The sequence below is a fragment of the Bombina bombina genome, chromosome 3 (genome assembly GCF_027579735.1).
Source record: "Bombina bombina isolate aBomBom1 chromosome 3, aBomBom1.pri, whole genome shotgun sequence".
Classification (NCBI taxonomy): domain Eukaryota; kingdom Metazoa; phylum Chordata; class Amphibia; order Anura; family Bombinatoridae; genus Bombina; species Bombina bombina.
The window spans coordinates 377,534,041-377,558,152 of record NC_069501.1 but is presented as its reverse complement, the minus strand read 5'-3'; the positions used below and the strand labels follow the sequence as shown (position 1 = coordinate 377,558,152).

The window sequence follows — 24,112 nt, the reverse complement described above, 5'->3', positions numbered from 1 at the left end:
ACACGGGCCGTCAAGCTCCGTTCAGAGCTTGATAGATAGGCCCCATAGTATGAGAATGGTGAGGTAGTGAAATGTGTCATCTGGTGCTTTTTAGGTAAATGTGCAGCTGTACTTACATTGTGGTAAAGTAGTGACCTCTATACATGCAGGAAATTGTTATGGTTCCAGTAATGGCATATTTATGTATTTTCATGATTAATTTTGTTATATGTCATATTTGCCAAATCTAATATTCACAATGCACCAACAATCTGGGTATTTAGATTATATCTAATAGAGAAAAACAGGTGGAATGTGCTCATTTCTTTCTGGTAATGATAATACTAGAATTAGGGCAGTTGTTAGATATTGAGAACTGGATTTGTGCACTCCTTTAAGACCCTCTTTTTTGCATATGATGTGTTCCTGAGATGGTACAAATATCACTGGGGGTACCCAGGCCATGGACGAGGGTTACTCAATGGCATAGGGGTATATTTATTAATCTGCTATGAGATGAGAGACACAAAGGTGCGGCGTTCCTGGCAGCGTCTGCGGGCTCAGCAAGACAACCGGAAGTGACGCCGGTTTCAGTATAGTCCTTCCATAGAGAGCCAACGGAGTGCCGTAGCAGTGGCGAAACCCAGCCACTATGTAGATGCAGGAAAAAGAGAAAATGCAGGCACTTCTGAGGATAACTTAAAAACAATGAGTCTTTATTTGTGAAGCAATTAAAAATTGAACAGCTACAACCGCTGTAAAGATCATTGGAAAAAGGTACAAAAATCGACAAAAGGCAAGGCTGGGGAGAAAAATAGACACAGAAAAATGTCTGACTAGTTTCGAGTACGAACTGTACTCTTATTCATAGACGTGCAAAGAGAAGGCTAGGCTCGCCTTTTAAGGGGAAACTTGTGATTGGAAATTCAGCTGATAACCATGAAAGGCAAGTCACGCCTAATCTCTGTTAGAAAGTTTAAAAACGAAATTCTCAAAATAATTGTTATTTTAAACAAAGTTACACTCAATGTCAGATAATATTTTGGTAGGTGTGGCATAGAACAGGGGCTGTTAACAATCTGTATATACCATAAAGTGGCATTTGAATATTATTATTATATTTATGAAATGGATATATTACAAAGATTGTAAGAACTGAGACATTGTTATATGTACCTTGAATCCTTATCTATTGCAGTTGGACAAAGTTATTGTTATACAAAATTGAGAACAATATTAGATAATAGTCCTATTGCAGATTTTCAGATTATAGGTTAATGTAAAACATAGACTTAAAGATATACTAAACTTGTGATGACATATATTAAATACACAATGCATATAGTCCCTAGTAAGTAGAGCAATTTAATTCTAGATACAAAATTAAACCTATTTTGGTATGAAGAAAGTCACTATGGGTTAGAAGTAGGATACTTGGGGAATACATGAGTAGTACATAGAATATTTTATACTTTAGTTATCAATAAAGAAGTTAATATCGCATTCACGATTCTTTCCTTTAGGGAAGCGGGTTTGTAATTTTAGCATCCAGAAAAGTTCTTTCCTTTCTAGGGACTTAAATTTATTGCCCCCTCTGATGGATAGATTTACAGTATCGATTATCTTGATACTTATATTGGCCTCATTAGAAAAATGTAAACTATTAAAGTGGTTGGCTACTGCAGAGTCTTTATTATAATTTTTGATATCTCTGGCGTGTTCATTGAAACGCTTTCTGACTTCTCTAGAAGTTTGACCTGTATATTGTAATTTACAGATATTGCATGTAAGGAGATATACCACAAAAGTGGTACTGCAGTTGGCATAAAAATCTGTACTGTATTCTGTCTCTGTACTAGTGCTATTGAATGTGTTCCCTTCCTGAATGTGTGAGCACATATTACAATTTCGACTACCACATTTATAATTTCCTTTTCGTGTAAGCCAGTTGTGTTCCTTCCCTTTATTTCTGGTAACTAGGCTAGGTGATATGGCTTGTCCTAAGGTTTTTGATCTTTTGGGAACATATTTAATGTTGTTGATGAAGGGTCTGAGGATATCATCTCCTGAAAGAATATGTGCATGTTTTTGCATAATTTTTATGATATCATTGTACTGTTTGGAGTACGCTGTGGTGAAAACAATTGCTTCTTTAAAGTTAGATTCTTTCTTTTTTGTCTTATTGTTATGCATGTTAGTGTCTGTGTTATATTTTCTAATTTCCTTCCTACATTTTTCAAGGCTATTAGCATTGTATCCTCTACTGGTGAGTCTATTCTTTAAGTCAAGAGATTGGGTGTCATAGATATCGAATTTCGTTTTTTGTTTTTAAACTTTCTAACAGAGATTAGGCGTGACTTGCCTTTCAGGGGTTAACTTAAACTTATGTTCCAATTAATAGTAATGGTTATCAGCTGAATTTCCAATCACAAGTTTCCCCTTAAAAGGCGAGCCTAGCCTTCTCTTTGCACGTCTATGAATAAGAGTACAGTTCGTACTCGAAACTAGTCAGACATTTTTCTGTGTCTATTTTTCTCCCCAGCCTTGCCTTTTGTCGATTTTTGTACCTTTTTCCTATGATCTTTACAGCGGTTGTAGCTGTTCAATTTTTAATTGCTTCACAAATAAAGACTCATTGTTTTTAAGTTATCCTCAGAAGTGCCTGCATTTTCTCTTTTTCCTGTATATTTATTAATGTGCAAGCGGACATGATATGATGTAGCATACGCTGTCGGCATTTATCATTGCACCAGCAGTTCTTGTGAACTGCTGGTGCAATGCTTCCCCCTGCAGATTCACGGCCAATCGGCAGCTAGCAGGGGGTATCAATCAACCCAATAATTTTTGATCGGGTTGATTTCTGTCCGCGGCCTCAGAGCAGGCGGCCAAGTTATGGAGCAGCGGTCTTTAGCTCTGTTTCCATACGGAGCTTGATAAATCGGCCCCTTACTCACAAATTATTGAAAAATCATGCCATCATTTGCACACAAGAGGTAACAGCAGAAATCAGCCTTTCAATGAGAGGCAAATGAATGTGCTATTTTACTTATATTTAAGTTAGGGGGTGTTAGGGTTAGACTTAGGTTTAGGGGTTAATACATTTAGTATAGTGGTGGCGAAGTTGGGGGCGGCAGATTAAGGGTTAATAAATGTAGGTAGGTGGCAGCAATGTTAGGGGTGGCAGATTAGGGGTTAATAATATTTAACTAGTGTTTGGGAGGTGGGAGCGCGGCGGTTTAGGGGTTAATATGTTTATTATAGTGGCGGCGATGTCCAGAGCAGCAGATTAGGGGTTAATAATTTTATTTTAGTGTTTGCGATGCGGGAGGGCCTCGGTTTAGGGGTTAATAGGTAGTTTATGGGTGTTAGTGTACTTTTTAGCACTTTAGTTATGAGTTTTATGTTACAGCTTTGTAGCGTAAAACTCATAACTACTGACTTTAGATTGTGTTACGCATCTTGTGGGATAGGCAGTACCGTTCTCTTTTTGGCCTCCCAGAAAAAGCTTGTAATACCGGCGCTATGGAAGTCCCATTGAAAAAAGACTTTACGCAAATTGCGTAAGTTAATTTGCGGTACGGCCAAAAAAGTGTGCCGTGCCCTTAGGCTCGTAATACCAGCGGGAGTGAAAAAGCAGCATTATAACCCATAACGCTGCTTTTTCACTCATAACGCAAAACTCGTAATCTAACCGTTAGTTGATATTTCTCCTACATTGGTGTGTCCGGTCCATGGCTTCATCCTTACTTGTGGGATATTCTCATTCCCTACAGGAAGTGGCAAAGAGAACACACAGCAGAGCTGTCCATATAGGTCCCCCTCTGGCTCCGCCCCCCAGTCATTCTCTTTGCCGCTCTGAACAAGTAGCATCTCCACGGGGGTGGTAAAGAGTATGTGGTGTTAGTTGTAGTTTTTTATTTCTTCTATCAAGAGTTTGTTATTTTAAAATAGTGCCGGTTTGTACTATTTACTCTACAGCAGAAAGTGATGAAGATTTCTGTTGAGAGGAGTATGATTTTAGCACCAGTAACTAAAATCCATTGCTGTTCCCACGCAGGACTGTTGAAACCAGAGAACATCAGTTGGGGGGAACAGTTTGCAGGCTTAACTGCTTCAGGTATGATCAGTCATTTTTCTAACAAGACCATGTAATGCTAGAAGACTGTCAGAAATTCCCTCTGGGATAGGTAAGCCATTTTTTCTTAGACTCTGTATAAAATGATGGCTTATATTTAGGGCTCTATAAATAAGGTGTTTTTGCAGACTTTAAAACACTTTTGGGGTTTAATTTCGGCCTGGCACTTATTTGGACACCTAAATCTAGTCAGAAAGGCCCCTCCACTCTGGAATGAAGAGGGAGGAGGCCTCATTTTCAGGCCTCAATTGCTGTTGATTTTGCCTAGGCAGTCCATGCAGCTTCATGTGGGGCATCAGAAAGGACTCCAGAGAGGCTTATTTCCTATTAAAATAATCCCTAAGAAAGGTAAAGGCTACAGGGAGAAGCTGGGGCTAGTTCTGTAGTGTGTTAACCGGTTAATAACTGTTATTAGCTCCGGTTTTGGCATTAAGGGGTTAATTGGTCTGAAAATTTGTGTGCAATCTTTTCAAAGCATTAAGGCTCTGTGGTGAAAATTTCATAAAAATCGGATGTTTATTTCATGGTTTTTTGATGTTTCAGTAATAATGTGTGCTCTTTTTATTATTTAAAGAGACAGTAACGTTTTTGTCAAAAATAATTTTTATTGCATTGTAGTTCTGTTTAAGCCTGTCAAACATGTCTGAATCTTCAGATAGACTATGTTCTGTATGTCCAAAGGCCAAGGTGGTTCCCCCATTAAATTTATGTGTGCAGTGTGCCATAGCGTCCAACCAGCTTAAGAACAGTACAATCACACTTAAAAATATAGCCCAAGATGATTCTTTAGCTGAAGGTAGTGAAGATAGCTTGTTTTCCTCTCCATCTGTGTCAACACCAGCTATGCCCGCGCAGGCGATGCCCAGTACATCTAGCGCACCAATTGCGATTACTATGCAACAATTAGCATTTTTTATCCAAACTGCCAGCCTTTCCTAGGAAGCGTGATTGCTCAGTTTTAAACACAGACAATGAGCAAGCAGACGCAGAGGATAATTTATCTGTAGTGCCCTCACATCAAGCTGACTTGGCGGTGAGGGAGGGCCTGTCTGAGGGAGAAATTTCTGACAGGAAAAGTTTCTCAGCAGGCAGAGCCTGATACCATAACATTTAAATTTAAGCTAGAACACCTCCGCGCCCTACTTAAGGAGGTCCTAGCTGCACTTGATGATTGTGATCCTTTGGTGATCCCAGAAATATTGTGTAAAATGGACAATTTCCTAGAGGTCCCAGTACACACTGATGCGTTTGCGATACCTAAGATGGCGGATATAGTGACTAAGGAGTGGGAGAAGCCAGGTGTTCCTTTTGTTCCCCCTCCTATATTTAAGAAAATGTTCCCCATTGCTGACCCCAGAAGGGACGCATGGCAGACGGTCCCTAAGGTAGAGGGGGCAGTTTCAACGTTAGATAAGCGCACAACTATTCCAATAGAGGACAGTTATGCTTTCAAAGATCCTATGGATAAAAAATTAGAAGGATTGCTTAATAAAATTTTTGTTCAGCAAGGTTTCCTTCTTCAACCAATTTCGTGCATTATTCCTGTCACCACGGTGGCGTCTTTTTGGTTCGATGAACTAGAAAATTCGCTCCAGAAGGAGACTCCATATGATGAATTCATGGACAGAATTCACGCACTGAAGTTGGCTAATTCCTTTATTTTAGATGCCACTTTTCAATTAGCTAAATTAGCGGTGAAAAATTCAGGTTTTGCAATAGAGGCGCGCAGGGCGCTTTGGCTAAAATCTTGGTCGGTGGATGTGTCGTCCAAAACAAAATTGCTTACTATTCCTTTCAAGGGTAAGACCCTATTTGGGCCATAATTGAAAGAGATTATTTCATACATCACTGGGGGAAAGGGCCATGCCCTTCCACAGGATAGACCTTTCAAAGCAAAAAAAAGTCTAATTTTTGTTCCTTTCGCAATTTTAGGAACGGACCGGCTCCTAGCTCTACAGCCTCTAGACAAGAGGGTAACACTTCCCAGCCCAAACCAGCATGGAAACCATTGCAAGGCTGGAACAAGGGGAAACAGGCCAAGAAGCCTGCTGCTACTACCAAATCAGCATGAAAGGATAGCCCCCGATCCGGGACCGGATCTGGTAGGGGGCAGGCTCTCTCTCTTTGCTCAGGCTTGGGCAAGAGATGTCCTAGACCCCCGGGCTTTAGAGATTGTCTCTCAGGGGTATCTCCTAGAATTCAAGGACCTTCCTCCAAAGGGAAGGTTTCACATGTCTTGCTTGTCTTTAGACCAGACAAAGAGACGGGCATTCTTACATTGCGTAGAAGACCTTTTAAAAATGGGAGTGATACACCCAGTTCCAAAAGCAGAACAAGGACTGGGTTTTTACTCAAACCTGTTTGTAGTTCCCAAAAAGGAGTGAACGTTCAGGCCAATTCTGGACTTAAAGATCCTAAACAAATTCCTCAGAGTTCCATCATTCAAAATGGAAACAATTCGAACAATTTTACCAATGATCCAGGAGGGTCAATACATGACTACCGTGGACCTAAAGGATGCATACCTGCATATTCCGATCCACAAAGTTCACCAAGAATTTTTACAAAGGTGTTAGGATCCCTTCTAGCAGTGCTAAGGCCAAGGGGCATTGCGGTAGCACCTTACCTAGACGACATCTTAATTCAGGCGTCGTCCTTCCACAAAGCGAAGGCTCATACGGATATTGTTCTAGCCTTTCTAAGGTCTAACGGGTGGAAGGTGAACGTAGAAAAAAGTTCTCTGTCCCCGGTCACAAGGGTTCCCTTCCTGGGAACAATAATAGACTGGTAGAAATGAAAATCTTTCTGACGGAAGTCAGGAAGTCAAAACTTTCAAATGCTTGTCGAGTTCTTCATGCCATTCCTCAGCCTTCTGTGGCTCAGTGCATGGAGGTAATCGGTCTAACGGTTGCGGCAATGGACATAGTCCCTTTTGCCAGAATTCATCTAAGACCATTGCAACTGTGCATGCTCAAGCAGTGGAATGGGGATTATGCAGATTTGTCTCCCCAGATACAAATGGACCAGAAAACCAGAGACTCGCTCCTCTGGTGGTTGTCTCAGGATCACCTGTCTCAGGGAATGAGTTTCCGCAGACCAGAGTGGATCATTGTCATGACCGACGCCAGTCTCTTAGGATGGGGCGCGGTCTGGGACTCCCTGAAAGCTCAGGGTCTATGGTCTCGGGAAGAATCTCTTCTCCCGATAAACATTTTGGAACTGAGAGCGATATTCAATGCGCTCCTGGCTTGGCCTCAACTAGCGGAGGCCAAATTCATAAGATTTCAGTCGGACATCATGACGACTGTAGCGTACATCAATCATCAGGGAGGAACAAAGAGTTCCCTGGCGATGAGAGAAGTATCCAAGATCATCAAATGGGCGGAGGATCACTCCTGCCATCTATCTGCAATTCATATCCCAGGAGTAGACAACTGGGAGGCAGATTATCTGAGTCGTCAGACTTTCCATCCGGGGGAGTGGGAACTTCACCCGGAGGTTTTTGCCCAGTTAACTCAACTATGGGGCGTTCCAGATCTGGATCTGATGGCGTCACGTCAGAACTCCAATGTTCCACGCTACGGGTCCAGGTCCAGGGATCCCAAGGCGACATTGGTAGATGCCTTAGTGGCGCCTTGGTCGTTCAATCTATTCTCCTCCCCAGGCTAGTAGCCAGGATCAAACAGGAGAAGGCTTCTGTAATTCTAATAGCTCCTGCGTGGCCACGCAGGACTTGGTAGACAGACCTGGTGAATATGTCATCGGCTCCACCAGGGAAGCTACCTTTGAGACAGGACCTTCTAGTACAAGGTCCATTCGAACATCCAAACCTAGTTTCTCTGCAACTGACTGCTTGGAGATTGAACACTTGATTCTATCTAAGCGTGGGTTTTCGGAATCAGTTATAGATACTCTGGTTCAGGCTAGAAAGCCTGTAACCAGGAGAATTTACCATGAGATATAGCAGAAATATCTCTATTGGTGCGAATCCTAGGGTTACTCATGGAGTAAAATTAGGATTCCAAGGATTCTTTCCTTTCTCCAAGAGGGATTGGAGAAAGGTCTGTTAGCTAGTCCTTTAAAAGGACAGATATCTGCTCTGTCTGTCTTGTTGCACAAACGTCTGGCAGCCGTGCCAGATGTTCAGGTGTTCGTACAGGCGTTAGTCAGAATCAAGCCTGTCTTCAGACCTGTGACTCCTCCATGGAGTCTAAATTTAGTTCTTTCAGTTCTTCATGGGGTTCCGTTTGAACCTTTACTTTCCATAGATATTAAGTTACTATCTTGGAAAGTTTTGTTTTTGGTTGTTATTTCTTCTGCTAGAAGAGTTTCTGAATTGTCTGCTTTGCAGTGTAATTCACCCTATCTGGTGTTTCATACAGATAAGGTAGTTTTACGTACCAAGCCTGGTTTTCTTCCAATAGGAATATTAACCAGGAAATAGTTGTTCCTTCTCTGTGTCCTAATCCAGTTTCTAAAAAGGAACGTTTGTTACACAATCTAGATGTGGTTCGTGCTTTAAAATTCTATCTAGAAGCAACAAAGGTTTGTTGTCTATTCTGGTAAGAGAAGAGGTCAGAAAGCTACTGCTACCTCTCTTTCATTCTGGCTAAAAAGCATCATCTGATTGGCTTATGAGACTGCTGGACGGCAGCCTCCTGAACGAATGGGCTTTCAAGAACGAGGCTTCTGTTGAACAGATCTGTATGGCAGCAACTTGGTCTTCACTGCATACATTTGCAAAATTTTACAAATTCAATACTTTTGCTTCTTCGGAGGCTATTTTTGGGAGAAAGGTTTTCCAAGCAGTGGTGCCTTCCGTTTAGGTTACCTGACTTGTTCCCTCCCTTCATCCGTGTCCTAAAGCTTTGGTATTGGTTCCCACAAGTAAGGATGAAGCCGTGGACCGGACACACCAATGTAGGAGAAAACAGAATTTATGTTTACCTGATAAATTTCTTTCTCCTACGGTGTGTCCGGTCCACGGCCCGCCCTGGCATTTAGTCAGGTTTAATTTTTTTATTTTTTTGTACACTACAGTCACCACTGCACCCTATGGTTCTCCTTTTTCTCCTAACCGTCGGTCGAATGACTGGGGGGCGGAGCCAGAGGGGGAGCTATATGGACAGCTCTGCTGTGTGTTCTCTTTGCCACTTCCTGTAGGGAATGAGAATATCCCACAAGTAAGGATGAAGCCGTGGACCGGACACACCGTAGGAGAAAGAAATTTATCAGGTAAACATAAATTCTGTTTTTCTTATTTTAGATTTAAAGCAAACATTTTTACCTTAGATCAAAGATAAATCTGATCGATAAATGTTACTATTCCTGAATAATAAAATACATGTAATCATGTTAATAATATGTATAAACACATTGTCATAAAACTCATACAAATACAATGTGAATCTAATGAAATAACAAGTGAAACTTATACATTATTACTTACTCTTTTTCACAATGCTCATTATCACTCTGATTCACTTTTTGCCTCATTTCACTGATACAACCCTGTGCCTCAGATAACTGATCTCGAATTTTCTCCAGATGCTGCTCTAGATCCTGATTGGTTTGTTTTAATTTCTCGTTTTCAGTTTTTGTTGCTAGTTGTGTGCTTCTTAGATTATGAAGTTGTCTCTCCAGCTTTTTAAAAAAGAGATATTTAAAAATGGTTGGTCATATTTATTTATTTTTAATTACACTGTTGACGAGCATATTTATCCTCTCTGTGCCTTCTAAATTTATCATAGCTTTCCTGTTTCCTATTTTTTATTTTATATATTTAGTGAATAGTTTGCTTTGTAATTTCTTAGCAATATAAATTATATTATATGACATTAAGGGCATATTCTAACTCAAATATCCCTTGTCTCTGTAGCCCCTTGCAATATATTTTCTTTAATTGATAATTATTAAACAGTAACTAAATGCTACATATAAGTGTATTCAGCATTAGCCAGAGGACAGTTTGTAGATTTTTTTTATATTTGTAGAAGTTGTTTAAAATATATTGAAGATATAAGTGTAAATATTTACTTTCTATAAAGTAATAGGCACCACCATGTTGGAACCTACATTTTCCCCTTTATCTTTTTTTCTGTTAAGGACAATTAGAGACAGGCAATACAAACAAGTGTACAGACACAGACTGGGTGGAATATAGGACTGTTTAGTAACTATCTAATATGGTTTCAACAAAGAATTGTTTACACACTCTCTTGTTTTGCCGGTTTTATATTTGTCTGTAATTGTCCTCAGCAGAAGAGATTATAGGAAATCCAACATGGCGATGCCCTTTACTTTATAGAAACTCAGAGGAATTGACAAAGCCAACAATTTTCAAAGTTAGATTACAGGAAAAGGGGATAAAATAAACAACATGAGAAGAAAAGTTTACACACCCAAAGGGTATCTGATTGGAGCGTAATACATTTGTGTGCAGGCACTGATTACATTCACACCAATCCGAAGTTGGCAGTGCTCTAAGATTGACAACTCTTGTGCTAGGGACAATGAGGCCCATTTATCAAGCTCCGAATGGAGCTTGAGGGCCGTGTTTCTGGCGAGTCTTCAGACTCGCCAGAAACGCAAGTTATGGAGCAGCGGTCGCTCCATAACCTGTCCGACTGCTCTGATGAGGCGGACAGGAATCGCCGGAATTCAACCCGATTGAGTACGATCGGGTTGATTGACACCCCTTGCTGGCGGCCCATTGGCCGCGAGTCTGCAGGGGGCGACGTTGCACCAGCAGCTCTTGTGAGCTGCTGGTGCAATGCTGAATATGGAGAGCATATTGCTCTCCGCATTCAGCGAGGTCTTGCGGACCTGATACGCACTGTCGGATCAGGTCAGCAAGACCTTTGATACATAGGCCCCATAGGCCTCAATCTCTGAGTTTTAAAAAAAAAAAAACTAAGCAAAAAAATGCAAATGTCCTTAACGAACTCTTTTCTATAGAGCCCCAGAATAGGTTTAGCACATGACCATAGTGTCAGGACAATGGAAAACATCAAATACAACTTACTTTGGCAGGTTTTAAATTTATCTGTTAGGGATTTTAAAATTACTTTTCCAAATATGTTTTTTAAGGGGAACATACAAACCTGACATCAGGAATTTATTGCACAGACAGAAAATTAAGAATGCATATCTGTGCTCAGAAGCATATATCAATAGGACCTTAATCTGCAGCACATACAGTTACATATATTAGTTTTCTTACCTCTTCTTGAACAGCAACCAATTGTTGTACTTCTCTGTTTTTAATGTCCATCACCTCCTTCATTTCTTTGTTATGAATGTTTTTTCTTGTATCACTCTGCACAAAGTATTATGTAAAGAATTATTTAAGCCTTCTAGAAATTAATTTAGTTGCAGAATAAAATCATGAGCAATACACATTTTTCAGAATAAAATCCTTCCTATTGGATGTAAAATAATAAAACTTGAAGCTTACTTTTATTTTGGTACCAAATAAGGATTGTCATACAAATTCCAAATTAATTATGCCAGCTACATTTCCTTTTAACTGCTGAATAAAATGTAGGGCTATTTAGAATGGATATGCCCTAGGCTTTTTTTCATATAATTCTGCTCCTCCAATTCTGTTATTTACTTTCCATCACTCATATTCTGCCTCTTTATTGCCTGAGGTCTTGTTGGCCACAAAAGAAACCAGGTAGAATAATGTTTGTTATTTTTGCTTATAAATGACTCAGTCCTGACTGTCCACTGAGATTAAAATCTGCAATTTGTAAAAATGTTGCATTGTTGTTTTCTATAACTAAGCGCTATTGCTGCATAACATTTTTTGCTGACTAATTCTACCGCATGGACAACTACATAAATTGGTAAAGGGATACAAATCCTGAGTGTGTATATATATATATATATATATATATATACATATATATATATATATATATATATATATATATATATATATATATATATATATATATATATATATAAATCAATGTAAATATTTGCATAGGAAATTAGCACATCTAGGCAAGTATCCCCGCTTGCTTTTCCCCAGAAATAACTCATATACAATGCTACCAATGCACAAGAGAATTCTGGGTAAGATCTGCAAATTAGATATGCAAATTCTCAGTTTTTTTGCTTCAAAATAATACTGTTTTAACACAGCTATCCTTTTAACTGGATTATTACAGTTTGAAGCAAAAAAACTGAGAATTTGCATATCTAATTTGCATAACTTACCCAGAATTCTCTTGTGCATTGGTAGCATTGTATATGAGTTATTTCTGGGGAAAAGCAAGCGGGGATACTTGCCTAGATGTGCTAATTTCCTATGCAAATATTTACATTGATTTAATTTTGAGACATGGAGGATTTTAATTTCAGTTTTTTATCTCCCCCCATAATTTTAATATATATATATATATATATATATACACACATACACACAGGGCATGGAATTTCCAGTGGTCCAGAGGTCCTGAACAACTTTTTCTTATTGTTAACATTGAGTGGACTACTAACTTTTTCCCTCTGGGTTAGAAGCTTTTAGCTCCTGACTAGAAAAACCATAGTGATATTTTTTCCACCCCTGTATATAATATGTGTGTGTATTTGACATTCACCCTATTTTTTACTGTAAATCAAGGATCTGTAGTGAGTAATTGAGATTGCTACATCAGCAATTGGTACTTGTTCCATAACCATGTGACTTATGTGACCACTCCTTTTAATTTCTCATAATTTAGTGTCTAGTGGATTACATATTCACATTTTTTTAGCAACCATATAACATTTAAAGGTTCTTTTGAATGCAGAGCCTTTTATACTTCACATTAGGGGGTAGATTTATCATAGTGCGAGCGGACATGATACAATGTAGCCTATCATGTCCGCTGCACATCTATAAATGCAGACAGCATACGCTGTCGGTATTTATCATTGCACCAGCAGTTCTTGTGAATTGCTGGTTCAATGCCGCCCCCTACAGATTTGTGGCCAATCTGCCGCTAGCAGGGGGTGTCAATCAACCCGATCGTATTTGGCTCATAAATCGGCCCCTACGGGTATCATGGATTTATGAATTTAATTCTTGCTAAGAAAGAGACACAGTTTCAGCACCCACTCACCTTTATAACTATAATTGGTTAGCAATTTGCATTTTTTTACATTGACCAGGTACTAATTAGAGGGTCAATTGACCCCTTATTTGAAAGAGCAGATTCTTTTGTTTTAAGTAGCATGCATCATGGATGTATTGTATAGTTTTTTTTGTGACTGAGATAGAAGCTTAATTTCAGAGCCCTCCTATATTTATTAGCAAATAAAAAATGATTTCCAATGACTCACATTGCCCTCCAATTTGCACTGTGTCTGAGTTAAGAGCATCCTTAACTCACATTTCTGTATATAAACAAAATTCATGGATATGATTGCTAGTATTAAATGAGTCACCTTTTAGTGGGGTTATTTAAGCTGAACTGGAGCTTTTGTAAGCATTTTAGATTTGTTTAGGTTGAACTTTTTTCAACCTTATCTACTATGTTACTATGTTACTGCCTATCCCAGTATCAGACTTGAAACATGTGCCCAAGCCAGTAAGAGCATTTGCCCCATACTACCCCCATGAACCCTCAAATTCTACATGCTGTACCTTATTGGTCTATTTAGCATTCCATTCTCCCTCTAGATTATTATTACTGCAATTTATAAGTGTGCTGTTCCCCTTTAAATACATGCTGTTCCCACATTATATACCTCATTACGCAATCTCTTTGTTTCTTCATTCATCTGCTGCTCCATCTCCTCATATAAGTGTTGTACTTCTTCATTATGTTCAGATATTCGCCTTTGAGAGACAAGTACACATACAATATAAGTGTTATAAAGGTGGATTACTAACCTAATGAGGCAAGCAGCTTCTTAGGGGGGTCTTCACTAAGAGGGATACTTTCCTGCTTGGTCAGGTGATAAATCTTTGCAGTACACTTCCTAGCTATCATATCATATTATAGTATTCAATGCATGTGTTTGGCCAGTACGGCCAATTTGAATCGTTACAGTGGACTGCATAAGCTTTCCTTATACAGGTATATTTGTGTTGGTGCTCTGAAAAAGTCCAGGAGGAACTTGTCACACTGATGTGTAATTAAAATGTGTGCACAAAAAAACTCCAAAAAAACAAAACCCTAGTGTCATCTTGCATTGGAGAGGCAGATATTGTGCACTTTACTGCTAATTGGCAATAGTGAGTGTCCATGATTTTGGTGACCTCACCAGATATAAGTGGGTTGTGAAGTCAGGGAAGGTTTAATTAACATGTGACTCTGGACATTTTGCTTTAATCCTGTTCTGCAAAATAATATCAAAATAGCTCACGTTTTATATATACATTCAAATGTACAAATAATTCTACCAAAATATAGAATAGAAGATTTTTTTTTCCAGAAATACTTAAACAATATGCTCAAAAAATGGAGAAACTTATTTCATCCATGTCAGACAAGACGTCACAGATAGAATTCCATGCCAGTATACAGAAAAACCTTTATTTTCATATTACATAACAAAATTGTGCCATTTAAACATGTTGAAAATATAAAGTGTGTAAATAGTGTACTTCCAACTAATCAGTGGCCTACCCATGACATTTCTTTGGGAGGGGCTCTTCCAGGAGGCCCACTGTTGATTTGTGGGCAGACCACGGCAAGAGTTGGGTGTTTCATGGGCATGGCTTGATGCTGGACTGAGTGGTAGGGGGGCACATAGGGGCTCCCCTGTAATGCCTACTACTAATACTTACTGCCTCAAAGAAACCTCTACAATGTATTCTAATTCACCATTAATTGTTTCTTGTAAAGTTCCCATTCCACACATAAAATTGTATGTTTATTTTATATGTTTTAAGAAAATGTGTCCCTTTTAATGCTAATTTACTCTCTTTAAAATTACATTGTCCTTAGCAGATGCATATCAAATGATTGCAAATAGTGTATAAAAAAAATATGAGCCTCAAAAACATTATTTGTCCAAGCTTATTAAAACAGGAAAAAAGAACGAATTGGCTGTTTTCACTCTCAAAAGCTTTTTTTGGATGTGGAAGGGACAACTGTGAGTGTTGTGCTCATATACATCCAAAGAATCAAACTTTTGGTGCCAATGATAAGTATGAGATAAGGGATCTCATGAACTGTACATCAAAATATACTATATATAGTATATATAGACATACTGGATCCATAGATTGGGGACTATGAAACCAGAAGGTATGAATAGGGACATGCAGCTTTTATTGACTGAAACCCCTAAATGATGGATTATGCTTTTATTAGGTATAATATTAGGTTTGATTTTATATTTCCTTTATGGAACTTTTATGTGTTTGTGTTTTACTCATATTCTTGAGTGTATTAATTTTTTTCATTTTTATTATGTGGATAAGTGGGAATAATAATAATAACAATTTATTAACGGCTAGATTTAGAGTTTTGTCGGTAACGACCCGCGTAGCTAACGCTGGCTTTTTTCTGGCCGCACCTTTAAAATAACTCTGGTATTGAGAGTCCACAGAATGGCTGCGTTAGGCTCCAAAAAAGGAGCGTAAAGCATATTTAACGCAACTTCAACTCTCGATACCAGAGTTGCTTACAGACGCGGCCAGCCTCAAAAACGTGCTCGTGCACGATTCCCCCATAGGAAACAATGGGGCTGTTTGAGCTGAAAAAAAACCTAACACCTGCAAAAAAGCCGCGTTCAGCTCCTAGCGCAGCCCCATTGTTTCCTATGGGGAAACACTTCCTACGTCTGCACCTAACACTCTAACATGTACCCCGAGTCTAAACACCCCTAACCTTACACTTATTAACCCCTATTCTGCCGCCCCCGCTATCGCTGACCCCTGTATATTATTTTTAACCCCTAATCTACCGCTCCGTAAACCGCCGCTACTTACATTATCCCTATGTACCCCTAATCTGCTGCCCCTAACACCGCCGACCCCTATATTATATTTATTAACCCCTAATCTGACCCCCACAACGTCGCCTCCACCTGCCTACACTTATTAACCCCTAATCTGCCGAGTGGACCGCACCGCTATTATTATAAAGTTATTAACTCCTAATCCGCCTCACTAACCCTATAATAAATAGTATTAACCCCTAATCTGCCCTCCCTAACATCGCCGACACCTAACTTCAATTATTAACCCCTAATCTGCCGACTGGAGCTCACGCTATTCTAATAAATGTATTAACCCCTAAAGCTAAGTCTAACCCTAACACTAACACCCCCCTAAATTAAATATAATTTTAATCTAACGAAATTAATTAACTCTTCTTAAATAAATTATTCCTATTTAAAGCTAAATACTTACCTGTAAAATAAATCCTAATATAGCTACAATATAAATTATAATGATATTATAGCTATTTTAGGATTAATATTTATTTTACAGGTAACTTTGTATTTATTTTAACCAGGTACAATAGCTATTAAATAGTTAAGAACTATTTAATAGCTAAAATAGTTAAAATAATTACAAATTTACCTGTAAAATAAATCCTAACCTAAGTTACAATTAAACCTAACACTACACTATCAATAAATAAATTAAATAAAATACCTATAATTATCTACAATTAAACCTAACACTACACTATCAATAAATAAATTAAATACAATTCCTACAAATAAATACAATGAAATAAACTAACTAAAGTACAAAAAATAAAAAAGAACTAAGTTACAAAAAATAAAAAAATATTTACAAACATTAGAAATATATTACAACAATTTTAAACTAATTACACCTACTCTAAGCCCCCCTAATAAAATAACAAAGCCCCCCAAAATAAAAAAATGCCCTACCCTATTCTAAATTACTAAAGTTCAAAGCTCTTTTACCTTACCAGCCCTGAACAGGGCCCTTTGCGGGGCATGCCCCAAGAAGTTCAGCTCTTTTGCCTGTAAAAAAAAACATACAATACCCCCCCCCAACATTACAACCCACCACCCACATACCCCTAATCTAACCCAAACCCCCCTTAAATAAACCTAACACTAAGCCCCTGAAGATCTCCCTACTTTGAGTCGTCTTCACCCAGCCGAGCCAAATTCTTCATCCAAGCGGAGCAAGAAGAGGTCCTCCATCCGGTAGAAGTCTTCATCCAAGCGGGGCAGAAGAGGTCTTCCATCCGATTGAAGTCTTCATCCAAGCGGGATCTTCTATCGTCATCCATCCGGAGCGGAGTGGCAGCATCCTGAAGACCTCCGACACCGAACATCCATCCTGGCCGACGACTGACCGACGAATGACGGTTCCTTTAAATGACGTCATCCAAGATGGCGTCCCTCGAATTCCGATTGGCTGATAGGATTCTATCAGCCAATCGGAATTAAGGTAGGAATATTCTGATTGGCTGATGGAATCAGCCAATCAGAATCAAGTTCAATCCGATTGGCTGATCCGATCAGTTGTTTTTTGTTTTTTATTAAGTTACAATTTTAAAAAGTTTTTAGTTTACTTTTACTAACAAATTTACTAACAAATTTACTAACAAATTTACTAACAAATTTACTTTGTTCGTTTTAAATTCTTTGTTGAAGAGAATACCTAGGTAGGTAACATATACAGGTAGGTAGCATATGGAGAATGATATGGCAGGAATTTTGCAACAATGCTATTGACCCCTAGATGGCACTAGTGTTTGCACAATGTAAAACTGTTAATATTCTCACAGAACTGCTGCTGTATAGTGCTAAAGATATGTGCATTCCCTTGACTACCTACCTGCTTTTACACCAAGGATACTATGAGAACAAAATACATTTGATAATAGCATTTTTGTAATTATTTTGTTTTAATTGTTCACTCTATCTGAATCATGAAAAAAAAGGTTTGGGTTTCATGTACCTTTATATACTTCTTGGTTTTGTGACATATTGTGCACTGCTTGTCCCTAGGAAAAGGCAAATTCTGTAACCTGAAAACACTTTAGGCAAAGTGGAGCTTTTTGAAAACCTAGGTTACAGATTTTGCTTGTTGGTGTGGGACAAAGCACAATTCTTCCACAAAAACAGTAAATGCTTAGTATACCTTAAATAGCAATAATTTCTTCATAACCATATTTTTAACCTCTTATACTACCTAAGTTTTTTTCTTCCGTTAATAATATTACCCCTATAAAACTATCTCAAGCAAATGCTCCCTAAAACTTCATAGTAGCTCACTTTTTTATTATAACGCTGTAACTATTTCCCTGATGTAAAATGCTCACATGTTTCCTACTAACTCTTATAAATATATCCTTAGGAATATTACTTACACCTCGTCCTTTGAATAAAATGTATAAGAATGTTCCAGAACTCATAAAGGGAATGCATTGTCTGCTTTTGCTCTGAAAATATGTGCTTGAGGATACAATATTTAATTAAACTGTTAAATCCAACTTACTTTTTTAATACCATCTCCAAAGTCTCTTTTTCTTGTCTGGCTTCTTTAATTTGACTTGTTACTTTAGCCAAAAATTCCTCAAGGTTTTCAAGTAAATAAGGCTCATCATGACCAAGTTTAGTCCAGAGTTTCCAAATATCAGTCTCACTGGAAAAGTAAAGGTAAGAAATGACAGAAGAATGTACAAAGTAAATTGCTAATGGTTATTAACCCTAGCTTTGAAGATTGCTGCACATTGACTATATCAAACTAGGTATATTCCTCTACACTGGGGCTGTCCAGTTGGTGGCCCAACAGGATATTTCTGTAAACCTCTAGTCACAGTAAAATAAATCCTTTGTAAATAATTAGTTATACATGTTGCAGAAAAAAACATATAGAGATTGGCTGAATAGCTTATTAGTGTGTTGTGAATCCAGTATATAACTCTCTATAATGACCCTTAAACTATTAATATATGTAATTATATCTCTAGACAAAACAGACCTAATGCATTCTCCTTGACTTAAAATTTCATAATTATGTGTTATAATTTCTAGGAATATAGTGGTACTCCAAATTTAAGCAGAGGTCCTACAAGATACACACACACACATTATAACAGCATAATGATGGACACTCACTGGATTTAATATAATAAACATCTATCTATCTATCTATCTATCTATCTATCTATCTATCTATCTATCTATATACAGTAGCAGATCTAGTGATAATATATTCCAACTGTCCCTATTTTAGAGGGACAGTTCCTGATTCTGAAATCTGTCCTGCTGTCCCTCTGAGACAGTTATATGTTCCTCTTTTGCAGAATTTCCTTTTGCCCCACCCAAGAAGTGCACAGACACCCACAAACTGTACACACCCACAAACTGTCCAGACTCACCCACTGATCACCCAGATACCCCGACAATCCCGACCACTAACTACCTATGATCTGACCAATCCCAACCCAGCTCCACCCAGACAATGGGGATGGGAAACCAAAAAACCTCATATGTCCCTGATACCCAGCCACAAATGTTGGGAGGTATGTATACATACTGCTCTGTATAATATTTTGAGGGTATATAGACAGACCTGCTGCAACCGGTACTAATTAAAGGCTCCCCTGCATTTGGATTGCACTCACTCTGCAAACATCTACCCACCACCCAGCACTTGGGCCACTGCACCTGCTGCAACAATGGTAGTTCTCCCCTGTCAGTGTGTGTGTGTGTTTATGTATATATATGAGTGTGTGTATATATATATATATAATATATATATATATATATATATATATATATATATATATATATATATATATATATATATATATATATATATATATATATATATATATATATATATATATAAATTGCACGTATCCGAAAGCTACAAATGTGGATCAGGCCCCACTAAAACAGCAAAGACCCAATATAGAAAAGTTCAATTTTAGACCTGTACCCTTCAATGTCATTAAGAAACACCTCAATAATCTAAAAATGAAAAACCAGTCAGGACCTGATCAAATCCCAGCAATGCTGTTGAAGCTCAGTGCGCCGGCAATTGCTAAGCCTGTCACAACCCTAATTAAGGAATCCTTGGTGTCTGGATACATACCCAAACTCTGGAAAACTGCAAGAGTAGTGCCTATTCATAAAAGTGGGGAGTTAACCTTGGTTTCTAACTATCGTCCTATATCATTGCTCCCTGTATTGTAAAAAATCTTAGAAAAATGCGTCCATACGCAATTATGCGAGTATTATCAACTTTCTAACTATCTGACCCCTGATCAATCAGGTTTTAGACCGAATCACTCCACTACAACTGCCCTCCTAAAAGTTTGCAGCGACATCCAAACTGGCATGAAACAAGGAGACCTAACTGGAGCTATTTTCCTTGATTTTGCAAAGGCTTTTGACACAGTGGACCATGACATACTACTTCTCAAACTAAAAAACTCTGGTATTGCTGATCGCCCGTTAACCTGGTTTAAATCATATGTGTCGGATCGATCATAATATGTCTCTGTCTCTAACAGTGACTCCCTCCCTCTCCAAGTCACGTGTGGTGCTCCCCAAAGTTCCATTCTCGGCCCCCTACTATTTACAGTTAGTGATGTCGCAAACTTAAAAATTTTGGTTCGCGAACGGCGGACTTGAACTTCCGGTATTGTTCGCGAACCAGCGAACCGCCATTGACTTCAATAGGCAGGCGAACTTTAAAACCTACAAGGACTCTTTCTGGCCACAATAGTGATGGAAAAGTTGTTTCAAGGGGACTAACACAGGGACTGTGGCATGCTGGAGGGGGATCCATGGCAAAACTCCCATGGAAAATTACATAGTTGATGCAGAGTCTGCTTTTAACCCATAAAGGGCCTAAATCACCTAACATTCCCAAATTGTTTGCAATAACGTGCTTTAAAACATCAGTTATGATGTCGTATCTATCAGGTAGTGTAAGTGTTACGGCCGCTTCACAGTGACAGAGCAAACTCCAAGTCTAACGCACCGCAAACAACTGCAAACAGTCCATTTGCACAACCACAAGATAGATAGATTTGAGGAGGAGGAAACTGCAATTCAATGGCACTAGGAGACTCAAGATTCACAGTCAAAAAAGTTATGATTTAAAAAAATTTCAATACTGTTACAAAAAATATGATTGATGGCACTAGTTGGATAGTGGGCCTGGCACACATGCTGGCAGGCAGGAGGAAACTGCAATTCAATGGCACTAGCAAACTGATGATTCACAATCTAACAATTTTTAATTTTAAATATTAACAATACTGTTACAACAAATATGATTGGTGTAACTAGTTGGCAAGTGGGCCTGGCACACACGCTGGCAGGCAGGAGGAAACTGCAATTCAATGGCACTAGGAGACTGAAGATTCACAGTCAAAAAAGTTATGATTTAAAAAAAATTCAATAATGTTACAACTAATATGATTGGTGGCACTAGTTGGCTAGTGGGCCTGGCACACACACTGGCATGCAGGAGGAAACTGCTATTCAATGGCACTAGCAAACTGATGATTCACAATCTAGCAATTTTTTATTTTAAATATTAACAATACTGTTACAACAAATATGATTGGTGTAACTAGTTGGCAAGTGGGCCTGGCACACAGGCTGGCAGGCAGGATGAAACTGCAATTCAATGGCACTAGGAGACTGAAGATTCACAGTCAAAAAAGTTATGATTTAAAAAATTTCAATACTGTTACAAAAAATATGATTGGTGGCACTAGTTGGCTAGTGGGCCTGGCACACACGCTGGCAGGCAGGAGGAAACTGCAATTCAATGGCACGAGCAAACTGATGATTCACAATCTAGCAATTTTTCATTTTAAATATTAACAATACTGTTACAACAAATATGATTGGTGTAACTAGTTGGCAAGTGGGCCTGGCACACACACTGGCAGGCAGGCAACTGCAATTAAATAACAATAGCAGAATGATGTAACAGTTTGTTTTTAAAAAAGTTACAAAAATGTTACAACAGATAGGAGTAATGGCACTCAGGATAGAACTAGGCACAGTATTTGCTGGCAGCCAGACACACAGGCTGGCACTAGTGGTGGCAGGCTGGCCTGTGAACTAATATTAAATAACACTCGAAGAGTGATGTAAAAGTTTTTTTTTACAAAATGTAATGTTATGTTACAACAGATAGGAGTCGTGGATGGAAGTAGGCACAGTATATGCTGGCAGCCTGACACACAGGCTGGCACTAATGGCAGCCTGGCTGGCCTGGCAACTAAAATTTAATAACACTAGAAGAGGACTGATGTTAAAAAAATTTTACATAAAATTTACACTAATGTTGTTACACCAGATATAAGTGGTGGAATTTTTTTTTTTTAATCAGTGTAACACTATATGATGTGGGCCAGAAACACACAGGCCTGATGGAAAAAGAAATTAAATTACACTAGCAAGATGATTTAAAATTTTTTTTTAACTTTGTGTATATATACACACACATACTGTATATATATATATATATATATATATATATATATATATATATATATATATATATATATATACACACACACACGCATATATATATATATATATATATATATGTAGGTGTGTGTAAAAGTCAACAATAGCAGGATTCTAAAACCTAACTTTTAATAACATGCTAAAAATAGAGAAACTTGAATTTTCGATGCTCAACAGGTATCTTTGTTATGTGTCATTAGAAAAAGATGCCTGTTGACCGTCAGCACGTCAATTTTCTCTATTTTTAGTATGTAAGTAAAACTTAAGTTTTATTATATTTGAGAGTCCTGGGATTGCTGACTTTTACTGAGAGATTAGATGTTGAACTGTTTCATGCACCCAGGCAACTGCTTTATTTTCAGAACCGGAATTATTTTTGTGAAAGGTCAACAAACACACTATGATCTGCATTTGTCAGTTAACTAAACTATAAATAGCTAAAGCAATAACTTTTAAAACTTTTTAAATGTATTAGTTCATGTTAAAAAAAGCACAATGTTTTGGAGCAGTTACAAATGACCTGAAAATGTGTTTTATCCTAAAAACTGGCTTGGATAGAGGATGATATTTTAATGAACTTTTAAATTTACTTATGTTATCAATTTTACTTTGTTCTCTTGTTATCCTTTTAAAAGAGTAATTCTTAAGTGAGATCAGGAGTGTGCACGTGTCTCTAGCCATCTGGCAGCAGTGTTTGCAACATTGTTTATAGTAATGTTTTACATAGATACAAACACTGCTGGCTAAAGACACATGCACACTCCTGATCTTCTATCAGCCTACCTAGCTTTACTCTTAAAGGGACATTAAACACTAAATAAATGCTAGATAGAATGATGCATTCAATGAAAAGATTAGTTTGAGAATAACATATAGATATGCTTTTGAAAGTTTCATTAGCTGTTTAAATAATGACAAAACAATTGTAAAGTTTTTGAGGCCAATTTATCAAATGTCTGTCGGACCTGATCCGACAGTGCGGATCAGGTCCGACAGACATCGCTGAATGCGGAGAGCAATACGCTCTCCGTATTCAGCATTCCACCAGCAGCTCACAAGAGCTGCTGGTGCAACGCCGCCCCCTGCAGACTCGCAGCCAATCGGCCACCAGCAGGGAGGTGTCAATCAACCCGATCGTAATCGATCGGGTTGTATTGTGTCGATTCCTGTCCGCCTTATCAGAGCAGGCAGACAGGGCTATGGAGCAGCGGTCTTCAGACTCGCCAGAAACACGGCCCTTCAAGCTCTATTCGGAGCTTGATAAATGGGCCCCTTAGTGTCTATAAAACAATGGGAGCTGCCATGTTGTAACTTAGGTTACCTTCTGTGCTGTGGCCAATTAGGGACAGTTATAAATAGGTCACTAGAGTGTGCAACCAATGGTTGTGAGGAATATAACAGTGTTCAGCACATCCATATCTAAAAGGAACTAAAAAGCACACAATTTCAGAATAAAATTACAGGAAAATGGGACAAAATAAATAATGAAAGTATATTGCAGCTTTTTTTTATTTATATAGTTTATCATTTTATAATACAATCTCAAAGTGTTTA

At 38.3% G+C, this 24,112-nt stretch overlaps 1 protein-coding gene across 4 annotated transcripts in view; it reads right to left on the bottom strand.

Annotated features, from left to right (window-relative positions):
* Positions 1–24,112, bottom strand: part of LOC128653313 (EF-hand calcium-binding domain-containing protein 4B) — a 216,855-nt gene that overhangs the window by 89,515 nt on the left and 103,228 nt on the right. For all 4 annotated transcript variants that reach the window (XM_053706522.1, XM_053706525.1, XM_053706523.1 and 1 more), the window contains exons 5-8: positions 18,552–18,698; positions 13,856–13,946; positions 11,337–11,432; positions 9,564–9,757 (exon numbers count right to left, since the gene is read on the bottom strand). In XM_053706522.1, coding sequence (XP_053562497.1) covers positions 9,564–9,757; positions 11,337–11,432; positions 13,856–13,946; positions 18,552–18,698 — 528 coding nt within the window. The remainder of the gene's footprint in view (positions 1–9,563; positions 9,758–11,336; positions 11,433–13,855; positions 13,947–18,551; positions 18,699–24,112) is intronic.